Source organism: Panthera tigris, chromosome A3, assembly GCF_018350195.1.
Source record: "Panthera tigris isolate Pti1 chromosome A3, P.tigris_Pti1_mat1.1, whole genome shotgun sequence".
NCBI lineage: Eukaryota > Metazoa > Chordata > Mammalia > Carnivora > Felidae > Panthera > Panthera tigris.
In genome coordinates this window covers 11056568-11080216 of record NC_056662.1, presented here as the reverse complement: position 1 = coordinate 11080216, position 23649 = coordinate 11056568, and the positions used below count along the sequence as shown (strand labels likewise).

Below are 23649 nucleotides of genomic sequence, written 5' to 3'. Positions count from 1 at the left end.
GGATTCCCTGGGGAGTTTATTCTACAAGCTGCCCCAGCGAGGAAAAGGACCGCTACAACCGGCTTCTCTAATTTCCAGATCTCTCCGCCGGGCGCAAACAAGATGCTGGAATTAGGACGGCCCTGGGGGCGGGGACTTTGGTCTTTAAACGAAAGGACCCCGTTCTCTATCCTGGTTGCTGGAAACACCCCGGGAGCTTTAAAAAACTACTGATGCCCAAGCCCCACCCCCAGGGATTCCGGCTGAATCCGCCGGGGTGAGGCCTGGCTTCCGGGCTTTTGAAAGCTCCCCAGGGCATTCTAAAGTGCCGTGGGGGCTGGGAGACACGGCTCCGCCCGGATTCCAATGAAAAGGGGTGGTCTATACTGGCGGTTCTCAAACTCCGCCGTCTGTAGGAATCCCCAGGCGAACTTCAAAAAATGCTGGTGCTCAGGTCCCAACCTCAGGGACCGCGTGCTGGGCCGGACTTTGGAAGTTTGAAGAGTCCCAGGTGATGACAATACGCAAGCGAGGTTGAGAAGCTCGGCTTTACCAGGTGGTGCGAGGGCCGGGCGCAGTGAGCGCCGCGCGCCACTGGGTGGCGCTGCCCCCCTCGGTCCGGTGCTCGGGGAGGCGCGGGCCGCGTCCGGGTGCGCACCTGCCCCGCCTCCTCCAGGCGGGCCGCGGGGCATGCAGCCGGTCGGGGGCGGGGCTCCGAGGCCGGGACCCGGCCACCGGCTCTCGGGCAGCCTCCGCCAGCTGGACCCCGCCGCTCTCCTGATGCTGCTCCTGGACGCCGACCGGCCGGAGCCCGTGCGCAGCGGGGCGCGCGAGCTCGCGCTCTTCCTGACCCCCGAGCCCGCGGCCGAGGTAGGGAGCGGGGGCTGGAGGTAGGGGAGGTGGGTCGGGGGAGGGGCGGCGGTCTACGCCCTGGCACCCCGGGGGAGGAGAGGGTGGGTGCGGCCTCCGGCGCGCGGGGACCCGAACCCGAACCCTCGGCGTCCCCGCAGCATCCTCGCGCGCCCAGCGCAAGGGCCCGAGGATCCCCGCCTTGCGGAGAGATGACTGCCTGGCGCCACCCAGAGATGCGCGGCAGGTCTGGCCTCTCCCTCTTTCGGCCACAAGGCCCCCCGGGGGCCCAGAGTCGCCTCGCATCCGGACCCGGGCCCCCAGCATCGGCCGGGCTCTGGGGAGGCCGCCCCCCGCCCCCGGTCCTGCCCCCGGCCGAGCGCTCGGCCCGCTGCGCTCAGAGCCGGGTGCCAGTGGCCCGGGAGGAGGCGGGCAGCCTGCGTCTGTGCGGGGAAGTACCAGGCCTCCTCGGTCCTGCTGTTGCTAAGAGGGAAAATACCTCGTCTCTATCTGTACTTTCTATTTTAAAAGCACAGAATAAAAAGTAGATCTGAAACTAGGCCCTTCATCTTCCAGCCGAAGCCAGTCTGTTAACAGTGCCGTGAAAGTTATTTACCCAAGTGCACCAGGAGTTATTTAAGGGTTCAATTCAACTCATTCTCTTTTTAAATCTCAGAAGCAGGACAGAAATACATCAGATACAGAGGGAGCACCCCTCTTCCTGCTCTCTGCGCCCCGACTCCGGGTCCCCGAGATAACCATCACTAGCCGTGTGGTGTTGTACCTCACCCCGACCAAACGCTTAGAAAATGCATTTGCCAGTGCGGGTGTGCATGTATCAATAATACTAGGTATTCGTTTTTATAAAACTCTGCTTGACCTAGTAATACCGTTCTCCAAGTGGCTTTTTTTCCCCCCACTCAAAATAGCATGGACAAGTGGGGAGTGACTGCTGGTGATAAAGTACAGGGCTTTTTGGGGTGACGAAAATGTTCTGGAATTAGTGGTGGTGGCTGCCCAACTTTGTGAATATACTGAAAACCACAGACCTGTGTGCTCGTAGAGGGTGACTTTTATGGTATGTGACTTACATCTCAATTTTACAAAATCGCATGGACATATTTTCATGTCTGAATGTATCCGTAAGAGCTGTCCAATAGAAATATAATCTGAGCCACAAATATGAGCCACTCCTGTAATTTTAAATATTCTGGGAGCCACAAAAAAAAAAAAAGAAAAAAAAAAAAAGAAAAAGAAACAGGTGAAAGTAGTCTCAATATATTTAAAGTAACAGTTCCTCCAAAATATCAATCACTCCAACATGTAAACAATGACCATGTAAAAATCTTACTGAGATTTTTACGTTCTTTTTTTTTTTTTTTTTTTTTTTTTTGGTGCTAGGTGTTCAAAATCAGGCTTTTATATTGAACTTACAACATATCTCAGTTGGGACCGGCCACGTTGTGAGTGTTCAATAGTCATGTGAGGCCGGCGGCCTCCATGTTGGAGACTATGCTCCATCGTTCTTTGGCTTCCCCGTACCCCACAAGTAAATGATAATTACTCCTATTTCCTGGGCCCATGCCATGTGCTAGCAGCGTGCCGGACCCTGTTCACAGACTGTGTCGTTGCTCCTGGCAGTGACCCAGGGCTAGGAGGTTGCTTGGTTAATTAAAAAAAAAAATTTTTTTTAATGTTTATTTTTGAGAGAGAGAGAGAGAGAGAGAGAGAGAGAGAGAGAGAGAGAGAGAGAAAGCACAAGTGGCAGAGGGGCAGAGAGAGAGGGAGATACAGAATGTGAAGCAGGCTCCAGGCTCCGAGCTGTCAGCACAGAGCCCGACGCGGGGCTCGAACTCCCGAGCTGTGAGGTCACGGCCTGAGCCGAAGTCGGACGCTCAACCGTTGGAGCCACCCAGGCGCCCCTTGTTTGGTTGATTTCATAGCTGGGAAAACTGAGACCCACACGGAATAAGTGACGTCCCGTGGAGGTACCGTAACTTATGAACCGTGCCCCCAGGAATGGGCATTTGGGTTGTCTCCGGGTTTTCACTGGTGTAAGAAGCCTGAGCGTCGTCCTCGTTCCTTCTCTCCCTTGCTCTCAGCAGAGAGATGTCGTGCCCAGCGGCTAGACCTCAGCTTCATTTTGTCTCTATTAGGGACAGCCTTCGAGAGAAACTGCATGCGTTAACTTCATTTTCTCACTCAGGGCTCTCTTTAACTCAGACACGGGCTGGCTCACGCTCGTTTGTAAGGGATGTAATGAACAGCCCAACTCCCTGCAGCTCCAGCGGCAATAAACCCACTTAGAGTGCTTGCTGAACTTTATTTACCAGAAGCAGCAGAAACTGCCAGAGCACAGTCACTTGCAGCCTCTGGTTAAGGCTCAACCCACTGGCAGCTCCCCCGCTGAGGCTGTCTGCAGATGGGCCAGTGAGCAATCTGGAAAAGGGAGGTCCGGTTTGGGAACAGGACTGGACGGCGGGGCCCAGGAGCGGGGGAGAGCAGTGAAAGACGCAGGGGCCCTGCCTTCAGGACACTGGCAGACGACAGACACATAACGCACAACCCCTCTAGATGGGGTGGTGAGGTAGAGGGCATCTGCGTGAGTCGGGGAGACGAGGGGTGGGGAAGGTCTGTCTGAGGAAGCTGGGACCTGTGAATGTGCAGGGAAGAGGAAGCACAGGGACCTGACTCTGTTGGGGGTGCAGTCAGGGAGGGCTTCCTTGAGGCAGCGACATTTTAGGCTGAGCCCTGAAGTGTGGATAGGAGTTGGCCAGGCAAAGGGGAGAAAAGCATCCCAGGCAGAGGGAACAAAACTTGCAAAGGCCCTGGGGTGGAACGAAGCAGGGTGCGCCTCGGGCAGAAGGGCAGGTGGCGGGGGAGCAGAGGGAGGTGCAGCCGGCGAGGAGGGCGGAAGCCGAGCCCGCACCGTGCTCTGTCTGCCGGGATCAAGGAGCTGCTCCAGGGCGGAGGCGTGTTGACGCTGGTTGGCAGGTGAGTGTTTTACTGTTTCCGGCGCCTTTGGGGTATTCTGTTCAGCCCGGTTTTTTGTGTCTTACTTTCTTTTTCTGGTTTGAACTTCCTCTTCGGGGGAGGTGCCAGGGTGGCCTCCAGAAGCTGCTCCACGATGGCAGGGCGAGGTGTTCGCCTCTTGGGTGCCCTCTGGCTTATGGGGGGAGGGAGCTCAGGGCCCTCTCGAAAGGCTGGGTGCCGATAGCCAGCCACGGATGACTTCCTGGCCAGGCTCTTTCAGAATCCTGTTTGGTACCTGTGTTGGGACATAGGATGGGCTTGGCCCGCAGATGAGGTTCATGGCCTAGATGGAAGGAAGTCAAGCCAGCACTTTCTCATGCCCAGGGGCTTTGCTTGAGTGAGCAGAGGATGACAGGGGACAAAACATTTGGGTCTTTTAACCACAGGTGGATTAGATCAGGGTTTGCAAACTCGAGGCCCAGGGGTCGAATCCAACACTGATGTGATTGGATCAGTCCACATGGGGTTGTTTAAATAGAGAATTTTCATGAAAAATTCTGAGTTTCTTGTTTATTTAAAACATCAATCTGTTCTTTTTTTTTTTTTTTAACGTTTTTTCATTTATTTTTGAGACAGAGAGAGACAGAGCATGAGCGGGAGCGGGGCAGAGAGAGAGGGAGACACAGAATGGGAAGCAGGCTCCAGGCTCTGAGCGATCAGCCCAGAGCCCGACGTGGGGCTCGAACTCACGGACCGCGAGATCGTGACCTGAGCTGAGGTCGGACGCTCAACCGACTGAGCCACCGAGGCGCCCCTGTTCTTTTTTTTTTAAAGTAAGCTCTACACCCAACATGGGGCTTGAACTCACGACCGCAAGATCAAGAATCATATGTTCTACCGACTGAGCCAGTCAGGCACCCCTTAGTCGATAGAGCATGTGACTCTTGACCTTGGGGTCATGAGTTCAAGCCCCACATTGGGCATAGAGCTTACGTTAAAAAATAAAATAAGGGGCCCAGTTGGTTAAGTGTCTGACTTCAGCTCAGGTCATGATCTCACAGCTCATGAGTTTAAGCTCTGTGTAGGGCTCTGTGCTGACAGCTCAGAGCCTGGAGCCTGCTTCCGGTTCTGTGTCTCCCTCTCTCTCTGCCCCTCCCCCACTTGCACGCGTTCTCTCTCTCTCTCTCAAAAATAAATAAACATTTAAAAATAAAAAAAAATATTAGCTGATCTGGTAAATCTAGGTCTATGTTTCTGAGTTTGGGCCCCCCTTGTCATAGTCTCCACTCCTCCCTATTTAAAACAAAATTTTTGTAAATGATGATTTATGTATTTTGAGAGTGGGGGGAGAATACCAAGCAGGTTCTGTGCTGTTAGCACAGAGCCCGATGCAGGGCTCAATCCTGTGACCTTGGGCTCGACCCCACAGTCTTGGGATCATGAGCTGAGCTGAAATCAAGAGTCGGACATTCAACTGACTGAGCCACCCGGGCGTCCCCCCCGCCCCCAACTCCTCCCTGTATTCCTGTACTGAAGCCAGCATCCGTTACCATTTACCCTTGTGCTTGGACTTTCGATTTTGCTGTCGTCGTATGGGGAGGAAACAGAAGAGCTTCTCCCAGCCATGTGTTTCGACTAAAGAAAAACATAAACTAGCCAAAGATGCCTTGAGTTTCTTGAAAAACGTACAAGAGGCTGCTTCGTGGCGAGAGCAGAGGATACTCGTTATGTCCAACCTGCACGCACCGCGTGTCCCGTCCTCGTGAGCTGCTGGCTTGCTTTCGGCTTTCAGGTTTGGGATGTTCAGATGCCCTGTCTCCAGATGTAGTTCTGTATTCGTTTACTCCTCGGATCCTTATGGCGAAGCTGCTGTGTGCCAGGCACTGTGCTGGGTCCCGCGGAGAGGCCTGTGGGGCGCAGGGGGTGCCTGCCCTCAAGGACTGGGGGTGCGGTCAGGGAGATGAGCAGACCAGTAACCACCAAGCGGAACAACTACATGGTGATCAGTGCCGTGAAGGAGACAGCGGGGGGGGGGGGGGGTGGAAGGAACAGCCAGGCCAAGTTCCAGCGGCAGGGGCATGGCCCGAGGGGGAAACATGAGAAACAGAGAGGTGCTCACGTGGGTGGACCTCAGCGGCCAAGGGCAGGAGTGGGCAGGACTAGACCGGGACCTAGGGCCACGGGGAGGACTCTGGATTTGATTCCGGGGTCCTGGCCACGAGCGGGGGTGAGTTGGCCATGAGCAGAGGAAAGACATGATCCGATTTTCACACTCACGGCTGCAGGGCTGGAAGGTGCTGGAAGGGCCGCAGGGAGACCACAGACGTGGCTGTCCAAGTGGACGTGGACTGAGCTGGCCGCATTCCCTGAATCAGAACCTTCCGGGGTGTGAGGAGCCCAGGCCACGGCGGGAGCGTGTTTCTCGGAAAGAAGTTCCTGCCTTTCTCCCCGCGGAGCTGCCCAGCGGTGGAAGGAGCCATCCCTGGGTCAGCCCAGAGCCTTGGCTAAAGGTTCCCTCCGCACCAGCCGAGAAGCTTGAAGACAGAGAGGTTCCCAAAGATTGGGAATGACCTCAGTGCTGTCGCACAGGCTGGTGGACGGCGATGCTTGTGCCCAGTGGACAGGTCCCGGCTGCGGAGCGAGTCAGCTCTGCACGGGAGACTCAGGCAGGAGTGAGGCCAGGTGCACGGAGGTGTGCGTGTGCGTGTAACAGCTTAAAAGGCGAAGACACGTATTTCACACCTCTCTAAATAGGCGTTGGAGCCTCTGTAAATGAAGTTGGAGCGGCCACCAGGGGTTGGGTGGGGCGCAGCGAAGGCTGAGAGCTCTGTTGGAGCGCGGGGTCCCCAGACTTTGCCAAAGGTCGGGGTCATCGGGGGATCTTCCAGAAAAGATTCTGATGCCTGCAGCCTCTGCCACCCCTGCCCGCCGACCCAGGTATTCTAATGTCACTGGTGTGGGTGCCCCCTGCCCACGGGGATTCGAAAAGCTCTCCAGCAGAGTTTTAAGCCCGGAGTGACCTGGATGGATTGGTGTGTTGGAAAATCGCTGATTGTAGGGGCACCTGCGAGCAAGGCCCGGGCCTGGGGGCCTGGCCTGGTCAACACTCCCCTGGTGATTCCGGTGGCCAACCCGGTAGGGCCCACACAGCTCCTCTCTTTTGTGAATGAATGCCCTGTGTCCAGCCGCAGCCCCCTGAGGGACCCTGTCTGTCCTGCCTGCTGCTTTGTCCAGAGGCACTGAGTGACTTCGTACGTATCAGTTAAAGAAACATCCTTTATAGAGGTGCGGACTCCCCTCGTCCTCCTGCTCAGGTTGGGGGTGGGGGGGAACTGGGCCCTGAAGCCACGAGGTGTGGGGTCGGATCTCGACCCTGTGCTCGGGGCCCCTTCCTGCCTTGTCTGCTCATCTCCCGCGGTGCTGGACGGTCGGATGAGGTGAGCTGCAGGAAACGCTTGGTGCGGGGTCTGGCCCGTAGTTAGCAGGCTGGGAACGTCAGCTACGATTGCTCACTTCCTCATTCTGCAGATGTTTATGGAGCAGGTACTGGGGGCAGACGTCGTGCCAGGTGCTGGGAGGGAGAATACGCGGGGGACACTTCTGTCCGTGGGGACAGAGCGGGTCGCACACTCGCTTCTCTACAGTGTCCGGCTGTGGGGATTTCAGCCTTTCGCCTCCACTTGTGCCGAAGGTCACAAGTTCTCACTCCCCAGCGCGGCCTCCTGTAGGCCGAGAAATCCGGGGTTAACTTCCTGACCTGCGTACGTGAGGCCAGCCCTCGATGGTACTTTTTGCTTTGCAAAACACAGTTTCTGAGCCCGGGGTCCAAAGGAACCACCGGTTCCCCTTACACTGTCTTGCGTCCTGAAATTATCCCTTGGTGCAGGTGTGGTGGAAATTTGGCCTGTGGGGTCTTTTAAAATGAATTGGAAGGGCGCCTGGGTGGCTCAGTCGGTTAAGCGTCTGACTTCGGCTCAGGTCATGATCTCGCGGTCTGTGAGTTCAAGCCCTGCGTCGGGTTGTGCGCTGACAGCTCGGAGCCTGGAGCCTGCTTCGGATTCTGTGTCTCCCTCTCTCTCCGTCCCTCCCCCATCATGCTCTGTCTCTCTCTCTCTCTGTGTCAAAAATAAATAAACATTTAACAAAAAATAAAAAAATTAAAAAAATGAATTGGAGTTGGTTTTTCTTTTTCTTTTTTTTTTTGTAAGTTTATTTCTTTTGAGAGAGAGAGAGAGAGTATCCCAAGCAGGCTCTGCACTGTTAGCGAAATGTGCCCAGTTTTGCTTTTAAAATAAGTTTTGTGGGGCGCGTGGATGGCTCAGTCAGTTAAGCATCCAACTCTTGGTCTCGGCTCAGGTCGGGATCTCATGGTTCATGGGTTCGAGCCCCACGTCGGGCTCTGTGCTGACAGCTCAGAGCCTGGAGCCTGCTTCGGATTCTGTCTCCCTCTCTCTCTCTGCCCCTCCCCTGCTTACGCTCTGTCTCTCTCTCTCAAAAATAAACTATAAAAAAATTAATAAAAGTATAGGAACATGTCACAAAATCCACAGGTCCCAGTGGCCGTGGAGTGGCACAGAACCCCGTCCTACCCAGCTCTGTTCCTGTCTCTGTCCCCTTCCAGCATGACGGGTCCTCTCCCATCCCCACCTGTTACCTCCCATTTGTGCATCCTGCTTTTTTCACTCAATATGTCTTGGAGATCTTTCCGTATGAGTACGTAGAGAGCTGCCCGATTATTTTTAGCTGCTAAACAGAATCGCAGTCTGGATTACAATTCAGGCAGCCATTCTTCTATAGATGGGCATTTGGGTTACGTGCATCCTTTTATTCTCACAAAGTCTGTTGCAGGAGGAATCTCTGTACTCCTTTTGCATTTGTGCCAACATGTCTGTAGGATAAATACCGGGGGGGGGGTCCTTCCTGGTTTGCAGGTCCCACCAGCGCCGCCTGGAGAACCCCTTCGTCTGCTCCTCCCTGGGCTTCCCCCCCACCCCCCCGCAGCAGGCCCCCGCTCCCTTCCCCCTCGCCCGCCCATTCTGTGCACAGGGTTGAGGCTGCTCTTTCTCCCTCCGGTCAGGCTGGTGGAGGGGCGGACAGCCACCTTGGAAAGACCTTTACTCCGCTGTCATCCGAAGGGGCCCCCGTGACCGCTTCTGGAGAAGACGTGACATTCCTACTTGCGTGCCCAGGGTGAAGGCAGGCCCCACAGTCCTCGGGCCTCTTCATGTTCACCCCCACCGTGTACTCGGGGACCTCGGAGGAAGCCGGGGGGGCGGGGGCGGGGGCAGGCAGCGGCTCTTGGTGTCGGCAAAAGGCGAAAAACCCACCTGGAACTCGGCGGGGCTGCCCGTGGGTGTCCTCTGGACGGCAGGTAGTCGCCACGTTCTAAAAAGTGGGAGTCTTCTCATAAAAAATCCAATGTCTGGCTTCTCTAAAAGTGTTGCTGCAGAAGGTATAGGTCTTCAGTGGCCCTGTCCGTGGCCTGGCTGAGAGGACCTTGTGGTTCCTAGGATTTCCGTGTGTGTGTGTGTGTGTGTGTGTGTAAACAGCATTATTGTGATAGAATTCATATGCCATATACAAGTCATACAATTAAAGTGTACAATTTAATGGCTTAACATTTTTTTCAATGTTTATTTATTAGAGAGGGAGAGACAGACTGTGAGTGGGGGAGGAGCATGGAGAGAGGGAGACACAGACTCCCAAGCAGGCTCCAGGCTCCGAGCTGTCAGCACAGAGCCCGACGCGGGGCTCGAACCCACGAACCGCGAGATCATGACCCGAGCCGAAGTTGGACACTCGACTGACCGAGCCGCCCAGGTGCCCCCATATGTGCTTGTTTTAAAGATACAAATAGGCCAGAGGTGTGAAGGTCACATTCAGCCTGCAGACAGGTTTGTTTGGCCATCGTAGTGTGTTTTAATTTGGGGCGTTAGTTTTGAATTTTCAAACTGGTTTGCGCCAACTCCTGGAGCACTGTCTGTCTTGAACAAAACCGGGTTGGCACGTTTCCACCTGGCTCACTCTGCTGGGGTCAAGTAGCAGCCGCCCTCATCCGATGGAGAAGGGGCCTCCTGTTGGCCACAGTCCCCACCTCTCCCTGTTGTCTCTCTGGCGGGAAGCTGAGTATTAACTTCCATTCGTTATCCTGCTTGTGCCGCTGTGGTTCTTAGAGAAAAGTAGAAGGTCTCTTGGAAAAGTGAGAAACGGAAAGTCAACAGCGTGCAGAAAACATGTTCCCGTGTGGTGTGTTCGTTTCCTGCCTCACTTGTGTCCATTCCATTTGAGTGTGGAGACCCTGGTTGGGTCCCAGCTACAACTGTCCTTTGTATGGGTCTGGCCCCTCACCGAGAGTAACCCAGGGAAATTACTTAGCGGACTCTCCTCTGCTTCCATCTTGAGACAGAGTCTGAGGCTCGTTTTCTCCCGATTTTCAAATGGGAAACCGGGGCACAGAGATGGTCGGGGTGTAGTTAAGACCACACAGCATGACATGCCAGGGTGGGACCGAAGAGTGGTCTAGGCTGCTCTTCTCAGGCTACAGCTCCTCCAGGAGGGCATATTTCTTCCTCCTTCCCTTGCTCATTTTCCCTCCCTCCCTCCCCCTTTCCTTTCCTGCAACAAATACGCCCTGGGCACCGTATTGGTCACCAAGTGCCAGGTAACAAACTACCCCAAATCTTAGTGGCTGAAAACAACTACCGTATGATGGTGCGGGATGCGCGGTTTTGCGGGTCTGCTCCACGGCACCGGCCGGGCCGAGTCACGGGGCTGCGTTCGGCTGGAGGGTTTGCTGCGCTGCAACGTGGCCTCGCTCACGTCGGGCGGTTGGTGCTGCCTGGGGCGCCTCGGTTCTCCTCCACTTGGCCCTTCGTGTCCTACAGCCTCTCCAGCCGCGTTGCCTGGATTTCTTCACACGGCTGTTGTCCTCCAAGAGGGTGACTCAGATGCCGCCGGGTCTCTTGAGGCTAGAGCCGGATGTCACAAAGAGCGGTTTCCACCCATTCTGTTGGCCAAGGCAAGTCACAGGGCCAGGCCAGATTTGGGGGCGGAGTCCGATTGCCCAAAGGTATGCAGATGGGAGGGAATGAGGGGGGCATCTTCAGAAGCGTAAGCACCTGCTATGTGCCAGGCATCGCCCTGGGCCCTGGGGATGCGGCGGTGAGTGAGAGGCACTAAGACCCCTGGAGCTTTCATTCTGGTGGCAGAAGAGGACAGGACAGGTGAAACATGTAAGATGTTAGACAGGGATGGAGGCTGAAGCCAGAAAGAAGTTGGTGCGGGACAGGGAGCGGGGGAGGCTGCAGGGCCAGGGAAGGCCTCGATGAGGAGAGACGTTTGAGCCGAGGCTGGGAGGAGGTGCGCGGTGAGCTTTGTCCGTGATGGGAGCAGCGGGCGCGAAGGCCCCGGAGTGACGACGCGGTTGGTGTGGCTGGTGGGGAGCGGGCTGTAGGCGGCGAGGTCGGAGAACAGATGGAGGGTCCAGGTGGCGTAGGGCTAACGAGGCCTCCATTAGGTGTTTGCTGAGGGAGGGGGGGGGGCAGGAGAGGAGTCCTGCTTTTTAATTAAGCTGTAATTCACGTAATGTAAAAAAATTACCGTTTTGAAGCGTACATTCAGTGGTTCTTCATAAGTTCACTGTGTTGTGCAAACATCGCCGTGACCTCATTCCACAGCAGTCCCCCCTGCCCCCGCCAAGAAACCCCATGACCATTAGCACTCTCCTTCTCCCTCCCTACCCCCCACCCCAGCCCGTGATCTCCTTTCGGTCTCTGTGCGTTTGCTTCTTGCAAACACTGCCCAGAAAAGGAATCACGTAGTACCTGGCCTTTGTGTGTGGCCTCTTTCAATGTTTTCGAGGACCGTCCGTGTTGTAGCAGGTGTCGGGCTGGCATTCCTTTTCAGTACCGCGTAATACTCTGTAGCGTGGCTATGGCCCGTCTTGATTGTCCATTCATCACTTGACGGGCCTTGAGTCATTTCCACCTTTTGGCTGTCGTGAATACCTCCCAAGTTTTTGTAAGAACACCATGATTTCCGTTCTCTTGGCTTTCTTGCGGGGTCGTAGGGCAACTCTGCGTGTAACGTTTTGAAAGAGCGCCGGACTGGTTTCCGGAGCCGCTGCCCCGTGTCCCATCCCCACCGGCGGCGGGGGAGGGCTCAGGTTCTGACGGGGTCTTTCGGGGGAGGAGACCGAAGGGGGGCCAGAGAGGAAGCAGGGACCGGTGGGAGAGGACAGCGCCCTGTGCCAGGGCGGTGGCGCGAGGGGTGGACAGAAGCGGTCGGATTTGGGCCACATTCCGGAGGCGGAGCAGAGAGGATTTGCACACACAGTGGACGGGGTGGGCCGAGAAAGGACGACCTCGAGGATGCTCTCAGGTGTTCGGCCTGAGCAACGGGCCAGTGGCGCCTCCGCCGAGTTGGAGAAGACCACGGCGGGGGGTCTGTTTGTGGGGTTTTGCGCCCGTCACTCACGGGCGGGAAGCCAGCCCCACTTTGGGTTTGGGGCCTTGCCCCGCTGGGAGGCTCCGATTGGCATCTTGGGAGACTTACGTAAGGAAGAAGCAGAGGCCATGATTCCCGCGTGTTATCAATGCCCACCTGCTGTCCCCACCGGCGGTGCCCTGAATGTCACTCTGAGTGAGCCATTTGCCCTTCTTCCCCTGGGAGGGGGACGATTTATGCCCAGGGAGTTGCACAGCATGACGAGGGCATTCATTTTGCTGATGGGCTGGTTAAAAAGGCGTGTGGGCTGCAGCCCGCAGGACTCTCGCTTCTGAGGCCACTTAGGGGATTATCTTGAGAGAAAATTGTCCCGTGAATGATTTGCGGGCGTGGTGGGTTGGCTTAGCCTGAGCTCCTTCCTGTTGGTTGGGAACGTCTCGGGGCTCGTTCCTCCTTAGCTGGCCAGTCGCCAAATGCTTTCTCTACCCTCTCCTGCGTTGGGGCACTTGCCCTTGGTACCGGGAGGTGGGGGAGAGGGGGTCGAGACCACAGCTGACAGACGGCCGTAAAGGGGACACGCTGCCCCCTCTCCAAAGAGCCTCTTGGAACTTACAGACTTCAGCTCTGGACTGAGAGTGCTCAGGGTCAGATCTGGCTTCAGTACGTATTAGCTATGTGACCTTGAGCAAGTGATGTGAGCTCTCTGGTCCTCTGTTTCTCTGTCCATGAAAGAGGGGCAAGCGACAGCACCTACTGTATAAAGTTCTTGTGAGCCTCCAATGAAATAAGCCATATATGGCGATTGGCCACCGCGTTTGTTATCTAGGGAGAGAGACACATAAAGCAGCCACTTATTATGCACCTACTGTATGTCAGCACTCTGTCAAACGATTGAACCACCTTTATTACGTGAGGTTAACCTCTTAACAACCCTGCCGAGTGGTGTGGCTTACAGGTGGGCCAACCGAAATGCAGAAGGTAAGCCCTTCAATTAAGGTCACGTGGTTGGCAAACGAGAAGGTGGGATCTGAACCCAGGGCTGACTGGCCTCCCTCCTGAACACTCGGCCATAGGCTGAGATGTACTTCCTCTCTTCGGGCCCCTCTGGAGAAGGAGGCGGCCCATCCAGCCGGGCCCTGGGCTCTCATGTCCCTCTGCAGGTTTTGATTCGGCCTGGCGTCTGGGGTTTGTACACCTGCACTCTGGAGGGAGCCTCTGCCCCCTTCTGTGCCCCTCTCCCTCGCCTCTGCAGCAGAAGGAAAGCGACCAGCCTGCCTCTCTCCTGTCCCTGTGGCCTCTCTTGGCTCCTTCTTCCCCTCTTAGTGCATTAAGGGCAATTTTTTACCGCGATCTTCCTTTTGGGGGGCAGAGAGAACGTCCTGTGAGTCTCTTAGTCCTCTCTCTGCTGTGGTCCCCTTCTCTGTCAAGCCTCCCCCGTTCAGGCCCAGAAATAGTCCCAGCTGTGAGATGAAGGTTCCAGAGTTTAAAATTGCAACTTGGTACTATTTTTACTCCAGCCGGAAAGATGTTTTTCTGCACATTCGTTTATGCTGTTGTGGTAGCGACGGCTCCCGCCGCAGGCAGCAGGCTGTGGCACTGTATAAACATCTCTCGGGGGACGAGTGGGTGATAAGGGGAGCCTTCAGGTCGGGGGTGGGGGGGCAGGTACCAGGCCTGCCCAGAAATGTCTGGGGTCGCTTCCCTGGCACAGAATGATCTGGCCTGGTAAGCCATGTTCTAGATGAACTTTATTCCTAGATGCCTGGTAATTAAAAACACATACAACAGGGGCACTTGGGTGACTCATTTGGTTAAGTGTCTGACTTCGGCTTAGGTCATGATCTCACGGTTCATGGGTTTAAACCCGGCATCGGGCTCTGTGCTGGCAGCTCGGAGCCTGGAGCCTGCTTCGGATTCCGTGTCCCCTCTCTCTTTGTCCCTCTCCCACTCATGCTCTCTCAAAAGTGAATAAACATTAAAATAATAAATAAATACATACATACATACCAATTGGAATGCCCAGGTGGCTCAGGTGGTTAAGCGTCCGACTTCGGCTCAGGTCGCGATCTCACAGCTTGCGAGTTCGAGCCCTACATCGGGCTCTGTGCGGACAGCTCGGAGCCTGGAACCTGCTTCGGATTCTGTGTCCCCTTCTCTCTCTGCCCCTCCCCCACTCACGCTCTGTCTCTCAAAAATGAATAAGCTTTAAAAATAAATAAATAAATAAATAAATAAATAAATAAATAAATAAATAAAACCCCAGCTATTTTTAAGTCATGAAAATAGTAAATACTTGAGGGGAAAAAGGGTTCAAACTAATTTTTACACGAGGGATTTAAATGGGCTTGTAAGTTGGCAGATCCTTTCACGGTCATGTTTGGCTGGGCCTGTGGAGTGTTAAATTTTTTTTTTTTTTTTAATTTGAGCTACCATTTAAAAATCGGGACATTTTCCCTAAAGTTACAATTTCTGGCTTCTCTTGCAAAATGGAAGGCTCTGGGAGTGCTGAGCGTGTCTACTGATGGCCGCTGGCAGCTGGCTGTTCTAGACTTGGGCAAATGCTCCTCAGATTGCCACAAGCCCCAGCGGGCTGCCTTACGTCACTCGTTAAGTTACTGCCCAGCCCTAGTACCTCGAGTTGGGGACCCTTCAAGTCTCCCTTGTCAGACCCCATTCCCCATTTGTGCTCCCCAGGGCTAAGTAAACCCTGTTAATAGTGTTACGAGGTGAAGTCCAGGGCACCCAGTTAAATTTGAATTTCAGATTGAATCATTGTTTAGTGTAAGTACATCCCCTGACTCTGGGCACTTCGGTCTGTATCATTCCAGGCCTTTCTGTCAAGCCATGTACGTTGTTTGCGTGTCGTCACAAGAATAGGTTTACGTTCTACGTCTTCTACATCTTGTGTGAACCGTCCATCGTGTTTCCCAGGAGGCATTTCTCAGAGTTTGTCAAGAGCAGGCTTTGGGGCTGTGAACTCAAACCTCCCGGGGAATCCTGGCCCCACCCCTTGCTAGCTGTGTGCCCTCGAGCAGGGTTACCTGTCCTCTCTGAGCCTCAGTTTCCTTATCTGAACAGCGGGATGGTAAGGCTAGGTTTGTTCTAGTCCTGCTCATATTTATTTATCTCCTCTCCTTTGAACGCTGCCTGGAGTGGATGGGCCGTGGTGGCTTTTCGCCAGGCCTCTGTCCACAGGTGTCACGATTGCTGCCTGATCACCACTACTTTAAATGAGGCTATGAGACGTTTTGCAAAGGGAAAGGAGGTCTGAAGGGAACTGGGCAGATAATCCTTAGTTTGCTTAAAAAAAAAATTAAAAAAAAAAGTGAAGGGCGTTTTTCTCCCTGGAAACCACTTGCTAATCTCCAGGATATTGTCTCTTTTCAGGCGAAGGAGGTGGAGGAGACCATCGAGGGGATGCTCCTCAGGCTGGAAGAGTTTTGCAGCCTGACCGACATGGTGAGTGTCTGCCCGGGAGGTTAGGCCCAGGCCAGACTCCAGGTCCTTCCTGGAGTTTTCTGGGGAAGCCATTTTGGTGGCGATTTGGCAACCAGAAGGAATGGGGGCAGCAGCCGACGGTGAGAGCAGGACCAGGCGCGCGCACTCTCTCCCACGGTCTCTCAACACCAAGGCTTCCTGAGGCGGCCATCTTGATAGTGCCCATCCCCCCCCAGATGGCTCTTATTCCACAGAGGAGCCAGGAGTGGGCCACCAGGTGGCACTCTCGGGCACCGATGCGGGGAGCCGTTCAGCGGGGATGCTAAGACTATATTTAACTTTCCTCGGCTCTGCGCGGTCCGCCAGGCAAACATGGAGACAGCCAGGAAATGGCTTCAGGCCTGCAAGGCCTGGGAGGAGCCTCTTGCCCAGGCTGTAGCCCGAGGCAGGGTTGGGCATCGGGTTCCTTCTCAGATCCTTTTGCCGTCTCTGCTGTTGCCTCTTACTCTGTTTTGTTGGATCAAATCCTCTTGGCTGGGTGGGGGAGATGGTGCCTTAGGCCCAGAAGACCAGGTCTCCACTACAAATTTTGCAAAAATCTCCTCCAGATCCTTGTGTCCCCAGCATTGTTGCCAGCCAGGTGTGGGCCCCTGAGGAGCAATGATAGAACTTTCTGGAAGCTCCCAGCACTCTCGGTTTAAGGCCTGAAGGCCTAAAGCGTAGAGCTCCATATTGTGATCAGGACCCGTGTCTCGGCTGGACCCAGTGGGGTAGATTTGTGCGCCTGTGAAGCACGTGTCCGGAGAAGTGTTTCTGAGAGCCCAGGGGAGGAACGGTCACGTCAGCCCTCTACGTTTATTGAACACCTACTTGGTGCAAGGCACAGTGCAAAGTGCGTTTCCCGTATCAGCCCATTTCTCCTTGAAGCAGGCCAACGTGACAGGCACCCTGTCATCCCCATTCATTCAATAGGCCTCCCTTGTGCCACCCTTGGGGACACAACAGTGAACAAGACAGAAGTGTTCCCAAGAGGACCTGTGTGTGTTTCGCTCTTGAGAACCAATTTTCTAGTTTGGGTGAGGGTCCGGGTGGGAGCTGGGTAATGAGGCAGACTTTGAACAGCCCGGACAGCCCTTTCTTCATCACCGGCCGTTGGACACCTGCCCCTGACTGGGTGCCGTGGTGAGCCCGAGGATGAGAAGAAAGTGGACCGTGTCTCCCTTCCCTCTGTGAGAGGAGCCCACTGTGTGTGACCAGCGCTGTCATCCAGTGTGGCAGCCCTCGCCTGAAGGTGTGTTCAAGGTGCAAAAGGAGACTGCAAAGGTTTTGAAGAGGGAGGGTCTAGAAGGAACTGGGCACATGATCCTAAGACTTGATTTGTTTAAAAAAAAAAAGAAAGAAAAAGAAAGAAAAGCAGAGGCGTTAGATTCTGCCTGGGAAATTGGGAAGGCTTTGCAGAGCAGGTGGTGATTAATTTGGGGCTTTGAAGGAGGAACAGAAAGAATTCCGCCGCTGGGGAGGGTGAGTGTCCAGGCAGAGGCACCGGCCCGTGGGTATGGTGTGCTGGGCACAGTGTGGACCAGGGGGGCCCAAAGCCAAAGGGGTAGATTTGGAAGATGGGTGGACTGGTGACTCAGGGACGTTTTGTTCTCAAGTCTCAGCCACCCTCCTCCTTGAAAGGAGACCCACGATCCGCCTAAGGGGCGATCTTGGGGCCGGAGTCAGCCTGGATCGGGAGAGGGGTCAGGCCACCTTGCCTTTGAAACCATCAAGGCTTCCTGTGGTGGGGGAGCCTGTGTGTGTCGCCTAGAGGCCAAGGCGTGAGGCAGTGTGCTGACAAGCCCCTCCTCTAACTGGAAGCCTGGAGATGCATTTATGCAAAGGTTTTAATACCGAGATCACACACATGACCCATGGACCCGGTCCCGCCTGCAGATATGTTGACTGTTTCTGGAAGGAAAAGAAAAAGGAATTCACTGCTGACATTTATAGAATGTCATGCAAAAAAAAAAAAAAAAAAAAAAAATCAGGGTTTCTGGCTTCTTTTGGAAGAGCAAAGTTCTGGCTCCCTTGGGTGCTTGGTCCCACCTGGCCAGCATCGGCCGGAGTTGTGTAGTGGCCGCCCCACCCTGGACAGCGTGTGAGCTCTCAGCCTGTCACTGGCCACTGCTCCTGTGGGGCCCCCTGACTCCGTGGCCGCCTGCCAGGTACGTCTATCCCATGCGCAAATGTTTTGTGGGCCGAGAGTATGTTTCTCTGTATTTGGCGTCCTACTGAAAAAGGGCAAATGACACCAGACCAAGAGGGTCCTGTGTTTCAAGAAAGGGAAGAGAGCGCGTCTCCCACGGGAGTGAAGACCATTTCTTGTGTTCATACGCAAACGAGCGTGCCTGCGTTAAGAGAATGTGCCTGGTACGATGCTTTTGTGGCCCCTGCAACAGTGCGCGGAGTTACGGAGACCCTCTTGGCCCCGACACTTGATGCTTAGTTTCCCTGGTGCGCCTGCACGCGTGGCAGAGAGAGGTGTCCAGCTCGGGGCCTCCTTTTCTCTTTTGGTGCAAGCTAGGGATGAGTGGGGACCTCTGGGGGGCAGGTGATGTCACCCCATGGACGTTGTCCCCAGCTCCCTGCTTTGGCCTTTGGCAACAGTGGTCGAGTTAGAGGCCTGAGAGTGGCCAGGCTCCCTGGTGCATAGTCCAGAGAGAAGCCGCGCCTTTTCCGGGAAAATCAGGCACTTAGGAACGAGAGTTCGGCTTCCTGTCTGATGCATTAAGTGCATTGCCAGCCTGCCCTTGCCCTTGATCACCCTGTGTGACTGGAATTCACCAGCCTGTGCCTGCCACCTGTTTAGACCTTAGACGTGAGGCTCGCTGCTGCCACTTCAAGCTCCGACTCCTGCTGCTGTGGGTTCTCGGGCACAGCACGTGCCCTCTCCCTCCCTTTCTCTTCTCTCCTGTAAATGGAGGTCGTGGTTCTGTCCGTTGCCGCATCAGGCAGTGGGGTAAAACGACCACCCGTTTACTACGTGGGCCAGGGCAGGGCACAGAGGGGATGTGGTTCCTGCTGGGGCGGGGATGTCCGCCGTGGCCCTTTCTCCCGCTTGTCTGACGTCTGGGCTGCGAGTGCCGATGGCCGGGGACCGGCTGGTGTCCCCTCTCCCCATGCAGCCTGTCCTCGGGGCTAGTTCGGGCTCCCTTGGGATGGCATCAGGCCTCCCAGGGCAGGCATTCCGACAGATGGGAAGTGGGAGCCTCCGGGTGTCTGGACGCTTGGGTGTGCCAGTGTCACTTCTGTCCTATTTTACCGGTCAGACCAGTCCCACAGGGCACCCAGATCCAAGGGGAGAGGACACAGACCCCGCGTGCTCACGGAAGGAATGCAAAGGACTTGTGGCCCTCTTCAATCTACGCAAATGGTATCTGTCTCCCAAGAGTTACCGTGCGGACCGGATGAGGTGGGGATACGCGCTGCCCCTCCCCTGCGGTGACCGCAGTGCAAGTGTGGGCGAGGATGTGGGGCAACAGGAACGCTCGTCGCCTTGCTGGCAGAGATGCAAGAAGGCACAGCCACTTTGGAAACTGTTCGGCAGATTTTCAGAAAGTCAAACATGCACTGACCCTGCATCCTGGCGACTGTCATCCGAGATAATTACCCCAGAGAAGCGGAAAGCAGAGACTGCAAAGCCTCGCACCCCAATGTTCGCAGCAGCTTTATTCGCGACGCTCCTAGACCAGAAAGAACCTCGGCGTCCATCGGCGGTAGAAACGAGGCAATCAGCTGTTGTTTCTTCACACCCTGGCCCTCACGGCGACGCGAAGGAACAAACTGCACACGACATCAGTGAGGTCTCTCCCGAGTGTGAGGCCCGGAGAAAGGAGTCGGGCACAGAATGCGAGCTGTGGTGGCTTCCATGATCCGAAGTTCAAAAATATGCAGAACGAGTCTGTGGTGATGGGAAGTCAGGCAGTGGTTGGCTTTGGGGGCGTGGTCACGACTGGAAAGAGGCAGGAGGGAGCCTTCCGGGGTGATGGGATGTTCCACACGGTGGCCTGGGTGGTGTTTACCCAGATGGAAACGTGCTCACAAAATACGTCCAACTGCCCACTGAAGGCCCGAGCACTTTGCTGTATGTCGTTGCCATTCGATTAAAAATAGTTAAAAATAATTGCTTAGCAGGGTGCCGGCTCTGTATGCGGCTCTGTGTAAATGTGGCTCCTGGGGTCACCATCGTCATTACGGAAGCACCGGGAGGTGGTGACAGTGATGAGGATTTGTAAGGCCTTCAGCCCTGTGCCCTCTGGAGTTCAGGCGGCTCATCTGGGCCCTGGTAACCCCCACCCCTGGCAGGGAGCGGACTCTTTCTTCGTTCACATAGATGGAGAAAATTCCCTGTTGGCCCTGGGCCAGCACTTGCATTTGGCATTGGTGTGTGTTCTTGGGTCAAGTGCATTTGGCTCTCCTTCCTGGGGGCCCTGAATCATCCTGGACAGCCGTCTTTGCTCGGTGATAACCCCCACATCCGCTGCCCAGACTTCTGGGCTCCGGAGGCCAGCTCTGGGGAGGTGGTGGCAGACTGGGCTGGGGAAGGGTCGGCCAGGCCAATCAACCAGGTTGGGGGTTCGTCCTGGCAGAGGCTCAGATAGGATCGATTCGTCGCTGACCTCTCTGTGTGCTTCTCGGTCGCGAACGAAACGTGCCATCTCAGATTCCATGATGATGCAAAGTAGGTGTGAGAAGCAGAATGCGTTGCTTTCCTTGGACTCCCCTGGAAGAAGAGGAGGGCACAGCATGGCCACAGACGCCCTGCTGGAGGGACTCTAGGGAGTGGTGAGAGATCACAGTTAACCAGAGGGGACAGCTGTCACAGCTCCACACAGGACATGGTCTCAGGGTGGCCCGGTCTTCCGATTTTTCACAAGGAGCTAGAAATCTGGGCTTCTAAGGGAAACCTCCTTGTTTTCAGATCTTGGCATCTCGCTCGGGTGGGCTTTGGTTTTTTTTAGACATGATGCGGGCTGGCTCGGCAGAACGCGTCTGCAGACCTCTGGTGTTAGAGGTGACCCCGGACCAACCTGGATGGTGACCTTCCACCTCCCACTTTGTAGCCTTCCGACCTTGGGCTGGCTCATTTCGTTTTTCCGTCTTGTGCAGCATCACCACCCATGAAAGGTTAAAGATAAAATCGTTTCTGATTCACAGGGTCTGTTCTCAGCACCAGGCGAAAGCCTACAGAGTGCTGGCATCATGCCCCTCCTCGCCCTCATTTTCGCCTTACAGTTCCCAGCACGTGGGGGAACCGAGAGGAAGCGTTGGGGGCCTTTTGGACCCCAAGGATTACTCTCTACTTTCCCCCCATGCACGCACAGACCGCCATGCGGGCAGGGGTAGACAGCCCCCCATTATCCACAGTTTCAGCAAGTGGAGAGGGGACTGCCTGCCCAGCCACAGACCCCCTCTTCCTGGGGTTCCTTCGAAGCTAGAGGGAGGCAGGGACGCACGTCATCACTCTCCCCTCTGCAGTGTTCCCCTCACCCCCTCAGGGTGGGTCACTGGGACCAGGCCCTCCTGACTGCCCTTGTTCTCGCCCGATTCGTTTCTTGAGAAATGAGCAGAAAGAAAAGATCTGCGTTTGATCTACTGTGTTCTGACCTTGCCGGGAGTTATCTGCTCTTTGTTGCATTACTGAATCACAGCAATTTCTCGAGAGTTCAGCCTTGTGGAGGGATGGGTATGTCTCCAGAAGTTTGGCCTTGGGGGAGCCCAAGGGAAGATGTTGAGGGCTTTTTCCTATCAAGGGTAACAAACGCATGTGCCCGCGGGAGCCAGGCAGGATCTGGACAGGAGTGAAGGGGGCAGGGGCGAGGCATGAGGGAGGGGTGGTGACTGAGGACACCAGAGAGCCCATGCCCCACCCGGAGCCAGCAGCCACGGCTCAGCCCGGCCTTCGGTGCCTGGGGGATGTAGGCCCAGTGTTGCCAAAGCGGCTGACTTTCAAGACGTGTTGTAAATCCCCACTTAATCACTTGAATATTTTAAAGCCGTATTTACGTGTTTTATTTTGGAATAGTTTTAGATTTACAGGAAAAGTGAGAAGATGGTATGGAGAGTGCCCACACGCCCCTCATCCAGTTTCTCCCCCCTGTGCTAACATCTCACGTCAGCCACAGGACCTTTGTCAAAACTAAGAAACCCAGGGGCGACTGGATGGCTCGGTCAGTTAGGCGTCCAACTTCGGCTCAGGTCATGATCTCGTGGTTCCTGTGTTCAAGCCCCGCATCAGGCTCTCTGCCCTCAGCACAGAGGCCGCTTCAGATCCTCTGTCTCCCTCTGTGCCTCTCCCCCACTGGTTCCCCCCCTCCCCCCTCAAAAATACATAAACATTAAAAAACCAAAAAACAAACAAAAAACCTAAGAAACCAACACGGGCGCATTGCTATTCACTACTCTCCATCGTTAGATTTTGATTTTGCCAGTTTCCCGTTAACGTCCAGGATGAACGCGATCCAGGATCACGTGAGATCCCACATCGCGTTAAGTCGTCATGTCTGCTTAGTCGCCTCCTCTGTGGCAGTTTCGGTCTTTCCTTGCTTTTCACGACATTGGCAGTTTCGAGGAGCCCTGGTCAGGTACTTTGTAGAAGGTCCCTCCATTTGGGTTTGTCCGGTGTTTTTCTTATGGTGAGACGGGGGTTGTGGGTTTCTAGAGAGAATCCACACAGGTGAGGTGCCTTCTCACCACGTCGTGTCTGGGGCACGTGGCACCCACACGCCCTTGCACCCACATGCCTAGCTGATGTCGCCATTTCTGCTTCCCCATCGTTTGTGGTGTCCATCTTGTGCTTTGGGTTATAGTCCGATATCATATTACGTGTTTTGTTGTCCAGATTGTTCCAGATTTGACCATTCGTCTCTTTCAGGTTGGCTCCTGTGTTCCTTTGACATGCCCCATCCTTTATCTTTTTTTTTTTAATGTCTACTTTTGAGAGAGAGAGAGAGCAAGCGTGTGGTGGACTGACAGAGAGAGAGGAGGACAGATGACCAGAAGCAGTCTCCTCGCTGACAGCACAGAGCCTGAGGCGGGGCTCGACCTCGTGAACCGTGAGATCATGACCTGAGCTGAAGTCGGCCGCTCAACCGACTGAGCCACCCAGGCGCCCCTGTCCTATATCTTCTTAAACACTCCCTTACAGGGGTGCCTGGCTGGCTTGGTCAGAGGAGCACCTAACTCATGATCTTGGGGTCGTGAGTTTGAGCCCCTCACGGGGCATAGAGATTACTTAATAAAAACAAGTTTAAATAAATAAATAAATACTCCCTTACATTCTGGCACTAGAAGATTCTCCAGGCACTATGTTTTCCCTGCCCCAGCCCTAGAAACAGCCATTTCTCCTAGGAAAGTTAGAAATTAAGTCATATATTAAAAAACTTGGGGTGCCTGGGTGGCTCAGTCGGTTAAGTGCCTGGCTTCCGCTCAGGTCATGATCTTAAGGTTCGTGGCTTTGAGCCCCACGTCGGGCTTTGTGCTGACAGCTCGGAGCCTGGAGCCTGCTTCGGGTTCTGTGTCTCCCTCTCTCTCTGCCCCTCCCCCCCTACTCATGCTCTCTCAAAAATGAATAAACGTTAAAAAAAAATTAAAAAGGGGCACCTGGGTGGCTCAGTCGGTTAAGCATCCGACTTCGGCTCAGGTCATGATCTCGCGGTCTGTGAGTTCGAGCCCCGCATAGGGCTCCGTGCTGACAGCTCAGAGCCTGGCTTTGCTTCGGGTTCTGTGTCTCCCTCTCTCTCTGCCCTTCCCCTGCTCATGCTCTTTCTCTCAAAAATAAACAAACATTAAAAAACTTAAAAAACAAAAAACAGAACTCACTCTGTGGGCCACATCCAGGCATAGCTGGTGTTGTTTCATCTCCAGAACATTCTTTGAAGGGAAGAACCTGTGTGGTACCCATTTTATAGACAGGGAAACCGA

At 54.8% G+C, this 23649-nt stretch overlaps 1 protein-coding gene across 3 annotated transcripts in view; it reads left to right on the top strand.

Moving 5' to 3' along the window:
- Positions 1-640: 640 nt before the first annotated feature.
- The window catches only part of BCAS4 (breast carcinoma amplified sequence 4), a 60505-nt gene continuing 37496 nt past the window's right edge, over positions 641-23649 (top strand). For 2 of the 3 annotated variants that reach the window (XM_042980160.1, XM_042980159.1), the window contains exons 1-2: positions 641-849; positions 15634-15705. In XM_042980160.1, coding sequence (XP_042836094.1) covers positions 670-849; positions 15634-15705 — 252 coding nt within the window. In that variant the 5' untranslated portion in view covers positions 641-669. The remainder of the gene's footprint in view (positions 850-15633; positions 15706-23649) is intronic. The other variant, XM_042980158.1, reaches the window with a different exon arrangement.